At 33.0% G+C, this 6317-nt stretch overlaps 1 protein-coding gene across 1 annotated transcript; it reads left to right on the top strand.

The window, feature by feature from the left end:
* LOC107012995 (14 kDa proline-rich protein DC2.15-like) lies at positions 1 to 548 on the top strand. The gene has a single exon (XM_015212977.2). The coding sequence runs from the start codon at positions 47 to 49 to the stop codon at positions 374 to 376; it is 330 nt and encodes a 109-aa protein (XP_015068463.1). The 5' UTR covers positions 1 to 46; the 3' UTR covers positions 377 to 548.
* Positions 549 to 6317: the final 5769 nt, after the last annotated feature.

Below are 6317 nucleotides of genomic sequence, written 5' to 3'. Positions count from 1 at the left end.
TCAATTAAACTGCGTAATTAATTAGGCCTAACCTTAGCTTGTTGACATGGCTTCCAAAAATCAGGCCTCTATTACCCTTTTCTTATCACTTAATCTCCTCTTCTTTACTCTTGTAAGTGCAGACTGTTCAACTGATATTTTGAAATTTGGGGCATGTACTAATATACTTAATGATTTGGTGGGTGTAATTATCGGGACTACTCCAACTTCGTCATGCTGCAGTTTGATTGGGGGACTGGTGGACCTAGAGGCCGCGGTTTGCTTGTGCACAGCCATAAAAGCAGATATTCTGGGAATTCATTTGGATATACCAATCTCTCTAAACATCCTTCTCAACGTCTGTGGAAAGAATTATCCTACTGGTTACACTTGTTGATTGAAAAATTATTATCTGCTCCATGGACCTCTTGTTCAGAATAAGTAAGCATTGCATATATATAAATGCAGCTTCATCATTTCACTTTACTTACTTACTAGTTCTGTCATGTTCATGTATCTGTACCTTTTTGGACATGTCAATTCAATAAATGGAATGTTGTTTTTATTCACTTTGTTCGTAACCACAAATTCATTTTATACTTTTTCCGGCTATATTTACATAGAACGTTTTCATTTCTCTAGATACATTTAATCGCAAACAAAAATTGATTTATAGATATATGACACTTGGGCCTAACTCAACCCCAAAAGCTTGTTCATAACGAGAGATTATCCTTGATAGACGACTCTGTACTTTATTATCACTCAAACTCCATTAACACTACTCATTGGAGAAACTTAATCATAGAAGAGAAAAGAGAGATTGATACAATGCGTGATGATCTTGATTGTCATTGTCGTTATGCATAATTTATATTCTACCGGATAAAATGAAAGTCTATCTCGATGTGTTTAGTGCGTCATGAAACACCAAATTGGTGCAACTTGTAGTGCACCATTCAATTCCTTCACTAAACCAGTCAACCATACTACCTATGAAACTGCTTTAACATGCTGATGTATGTACGCAACTTCTGCTAAGCTTCTTGATACTACACTTTGCTTCTTTGATATCCAAGAAATCAATAAGCTTCCATGTTTAACTAAGAACTCTAAAACTGACTTTCTAGTATTAGGACAAGAGGACCGTCACAAGAAAGTGTTAATGAATTGGAGACTTAACAACTCAACAAAATCCTCAGAGTTTGTTCTCTCTTGATATATTTCATGACCTTTACTAGGTAGTTCTAAGAACTGACAAGTGTTTGTACAACATAGGTTATATAAGACCTTGTTAATGTCAAATACAACATTTTCCCTGATATTTAGTCTTATCTTCTAGCATATCATCATAATTTTTCTGCATTAATACTTCAAGATCCTATGTAGTTACATTTGTTTTAACTTGTTGATTGAAAAATTATTATCTGCTTGTGAACGATCGATCGACCTCTTGTTCAGGATGAGTAAGCTTTGCATATATATAAATGCAGCTTCATCACGTTACTTTACTTACTTACTAGTTCCATCACGTTCATGTATCTTTACCTTTTTGGACCTTTCAATTCAATAAATAGAATGTTGTTTTTATTCACTTTATTCATAACCACAAATTCATTTTATACTTTTTCCGTCTAAATTTACATAGAACGTTTTCATTTTTGTAGATTCATTTAATCGAAAACAAAAATTGATTTAAAGATATATGACACTTGGGCCTAACTCAACCCCAAAAGCTAGTTCATAACGAGAGATCATCCTTGATTGACGACTATGTACTTGATTATCACTCTAACTCCATTAACACTACTCATTGGCGAAACTTAAGCTATGAAGAGAAAAGAGAGATTGATACAATGCGTGATGATCTTGATTGTCATTATCGTTATGCATAATTTATAGTAAACAGAATAATTAAGATTCCAGCACCAAAAGATAACAATTTCGTGATCGAATTTTTTTTTATAAATATAATAGGTGGGTATTAATGATGATTTAATTTCTACTTAAGAATATAATTATTATTTTAATTATTTTTGTAACTAAATATAATCAATTCATGTTAAATAAAAATGCAGCGATATGATTACTTTTATTTTTTACGGAAAGAGATATCTTTGTGACCTAATATAATTCTTATAACAAATTTAATGCTATGTACTATTTAAATTTGTACTTAAAACTGTTTGTTGTTAATTACATGTCAATTCCAATTCCTAAAAGTACACAATGTAAATAAAAAAATCATTTAAAAAAATCGTTTGCTAATTACATTTATAATAATTTGGTGAAAACATTTTGAATACATGTTATAACAGTGATATAATATTATTTATTAAAAAAAAATTCCTTAAATCTACTAAAATATTCAAGATAGTAAATGAAAATGGTTCGATAAAAAATAGTAATACAATTTCTTACCTGTTTCCAATTGACTTCTAAAAAATTAATTTTTTAAGTCACTATTCTATTAAAGTAATACAACTTAATGATAAAAATGAATTTATTTTAATGAATTTTATTTTTAGTATCAAACTTAATTAGAAAAATAAAATTTTACTCAACAATTATGCGAGGCAGGTGGAAAATGAAAAAAATTATTATGCGGGGCAGATGAAAGTTCTGCGGGTTAAGCTCAACACGCCTAACCCTATTATCATCCCTCTCTTTGTGGCTATTGTTACTTTGTTTTGGATTCGCATGTTGTTGCTCGTCATGTTCTCATTAGTGTTATCCATTCGAGTTTTTCCTCCTCTGAATGAAATCATATTCAATTTCCTGTGAGAGGAGAATCCTCATATTCCTAATAAATCCACATACTTTCAGGAATTTAAATTTCTGATCTCATTAGAGAGGTGTATTCTCGCATCATCGCATTAGATGTTACTTTAAGTATGGGTCATATATCTATTTTTGAGTATCTTTTTAAAACTATAGCACTACTATATATGATCTTGAAAGAAGAGCATAAGTTCACATTGATGGAGCATAAACGACTCAGATAGCTTTTGATAATGACAACGTGAACCAGGTTCACATAATATACACTGGACTACAACAAAAAGGCGGGTAGAGTTTGCACCTCCAGTACAAAAGTAAAAAACACAGCTTCAAAATATGTACTCCGAGTCAAAGAAGGAAAGCAGTAATAATAAAAGAGTACTTGGCAAATAAAGAAAGAAGCAGACAAAGTTCAACAAGAAAAATGATAAGTTTTATAGAAAAAACAAATAGCTTTGCTTATAGAAGTTGAAGAAGGCAAATTAGTGTTTGGTTTTAACAAAATCTGAACGGCAAAAGAGAAGAGAAAATGGAAAAGTGAGGGAACCAATTTTGGAGGAAAAATGAAAAGTTATTTGCAAAGTGCAAATGAAAAGTCATTTCTCCCATATTAGTAGAAGAAAGGAAAATGTTGTCCTTATATTAGGAAACACTTCATTTACTTCTTAAAGAGTTAAAAAGAATGTGCCCCTTGCGCTGCCGTCGTCGCTCGGCTTCGAATTTAGATTTGGATTTATATTTTATCACAACCCGAGCTACCCCCGAGACGCGTACACGAAACCTAGGACCATAAGTGATCCCAAGCTAACCCTACTGGCATGATCATGCGCATACTAAAGATAATAAACTGATGCGGAAGGTAAATCATAATTTAAAATGAAAAGATGGGGAATGCCCATATTCTATAACTGAGATATTTGAAAATAGATGAGTTTAATACAAAGAAAATATTAACTCAATGCGAAGCTAAAAGGAACTATGTCTGAAATAAGCCTCTAACTGACTAGAAATGTTGGGACAAGCCCCAGCTATGTCTAGGAAAAACTGAAACTAAATGACTAAAGACTGAAATGAACTCATGATTGTTGTCCTCGGAGAATAAGGACTCACCAATGAATCTGCTGAACTGGAGATTGGAAATCGATCTAAGCGCGATCTGGATGCTGAGAACCTGAACCTACATCACGAGAAGATGTAGCGCACGTATGCGTCAGTACTTGAAGGTACTGAGCATGTAGGATAGAGTAAAGCTGAAATAAAACATAAATAAACAAGCACAAAAACAAGTATGGTAATCTCATCATGACATACTAAATGCTGAGGTAACTAAATGCACTGACCAATTTATTTAATGCTGGAACTGAATATACTGATAAATGGTCAATGCAAGAGAGTCTGACTGAACTGTGGGAGCTACTTATAACCGATAATAAAACAACATGAGCTAAATGTGAAGTCCGATGTATACGCCCAATCGAGAGGACCCAATATATCCTGCTAGAGTATAAATTCATGCTGGCATGATCACTAAACTTATTTCCCATAGAGGGGACTTACAACCTACTTGGCTAGTAGTTCTGGAACTAATTTGGTACGCTGAACCCTAGTCCAACTCGGTGTTATGGTACTCCCAATGAATAAAGTAATTTAGACATTATGACTGAATTTCTTTAAATACTGGATAGCTCAAAACTAAACATGCAAACTGAGAATGCAACAATTATTCAGTTAATTATGTATTAATAACTGAGGCATGTAAATCTGAAGTAACTGAAGTATCTGACCTAGCATGTGTCATTCAAGAACTAAAGAAATACATAGCTAGGGTTCTGAAATTCATGCAATAATCTGAGTAATAACATGGAAATCTGATTTGGAACATATAACTAATTAATTCATGAAGTTATGTTGAAGTTCTAAAAATCCTAGGTCTAATCATAATATGGGAATCACGAATTTGACTGAAAAGTAGGGACCCAATGGCTGAAAGGAACCCACTAATGAAATCCCACATACCTGGTAATGAAATTCAGGGAGAAATATTAAGATTTCGGGGTTGGAACTGCTGGAATTTGCTGCATTGTTGAACGAGGGTTCTTGACCTTTTTCTCCCTTCTTGCTTCTTATTTTGTAAGTTTTGATTTAATGATTTGACTTAGATAAGTTTTAGTTATGTTTCTAGGCTTAAAGTTACTAAAATCTGATGATTTAGGATCAAAACAACGTATCTTAGAGTTTAAACAAAGTGGAAAAGGCCAAAAGACCCATGAGATAATTGTTATAAGACCAAACGATGACCTGGACTGATGGGCTGTCGTTCAATCAACGGTCTGTAGGTTAGGTTTGTTTGACAGGCCTTTACTAAAACAGGCATAACTTTTTACTCGGAGGTCTGATTTTAGCAAGGTTTGTGGCTATGAAAAGATAATTTAATTATATATCTTTTGGTATGTCTTGGGACACTGAATTCATTTTTTACTTAGAGTTATGACCATTTGAAATTGACTCAACAATATTTCTCCCTAAGTGACTGCTAACTTCCACCTATGGTCAGACCTACGGACTATAGATCGAACGATGGTCCGTGCTAGTCAATCGTGGTTCTTGTGGGTGTTTGATAGACGGACACAAACTACGAACCGTAGTCTGACTTACGGATCGTAGGTCTGTCCGTGGATCGACACTTAGTCATTTTTTTCTGGGTTGTATTTTGGGAGAGTTTCAGTCATAAAAAATGGATGTGCAGTACGGGCCATGGGTCAAGCTGCGGTCTTTAGATGGTTACCGTCGATTGCGCCTACAGATTTTTTGAAAAGCTGATTTCTGATCTGTATTAGATACGGGGTGTTATATATTTGAATTTGAATGTGATTGATTGTTAATATTTTTGGACAAAATTTATTTCATCAACCTCATTAATTAAATTTTTTCTCTAATTTATTTTCTCTTACAAATTAATTGAGGATGTTAGTTAATTAGTTAATTCACAGAATTAATTTAATGTAACAGGATTTATTTAAATTCGCATTGAACAGACGCGTTCCATTGCCGCAAGTGGCTATAAATAAGAGGTTAATTTCGTTTTTCAAAATATTAAAAAACAATTCCTCTCTGCATACATTTTCTCTCATAAACAAAATTGTTTATCGACTCAATCTGTGTGTGCTCTTGTTATTGTTCTTGCGTTCAATGAAGTTATTGAAGTTTATGGTACCGCTACTTCTTTTAACAGGTTAATCCGTTTTATCTTTGGAGAAATTAATCTGCAACCTGGGGTACAATGTGGGGATTAGTTTCTTCAGGAAACACAGTGATTTCTGTAGACTCGGATTTACAGTATTTCATCTATTTTCTGTTTCTGTATTTTTTGACTAACCTGAATACAGGAGGTAACAATCTTAAGAAACTTAATAGTTTATGTATTTGTGGTTTCTGCAGATTTAAATCTTTATGGTTTTCTACTTTATTTGAATTTTTAAAATTTATTCGATTAACGATTAAAAGAATATAAAAACTTTATCGTTAAATCATAAACAGGTTGTATAATTACTTATTCT

This window comes from Solanum pennellii, chromosome 3 (genome assembly GCF_001406875.1).
Source record: "Solanum pennellii chromosome 3, SPENNV200".
Taxonomy (NCBI): domain Eukaryota; kingdom Viridiplantae; phylum Streptophyta; class Magnoliopsida; order Solanales; family Solanaceae; genus Solanum; species Solanum pennellii.
The sequence above is the reverse complement of the archived record's forward strand: the minus strand, read 5'-3'. Positions and strand labels throughout refer to the sequence as shown.

Excerpts from the sequence above, each read along its gene's own strand:
- LOC107012995 (XM_015212977.2), top strand. The coding sequence starts at position 47 with ATGGCTTCCAAAAATCAGGCCTCTATTACCCTTTTCTTATCACTTAAT.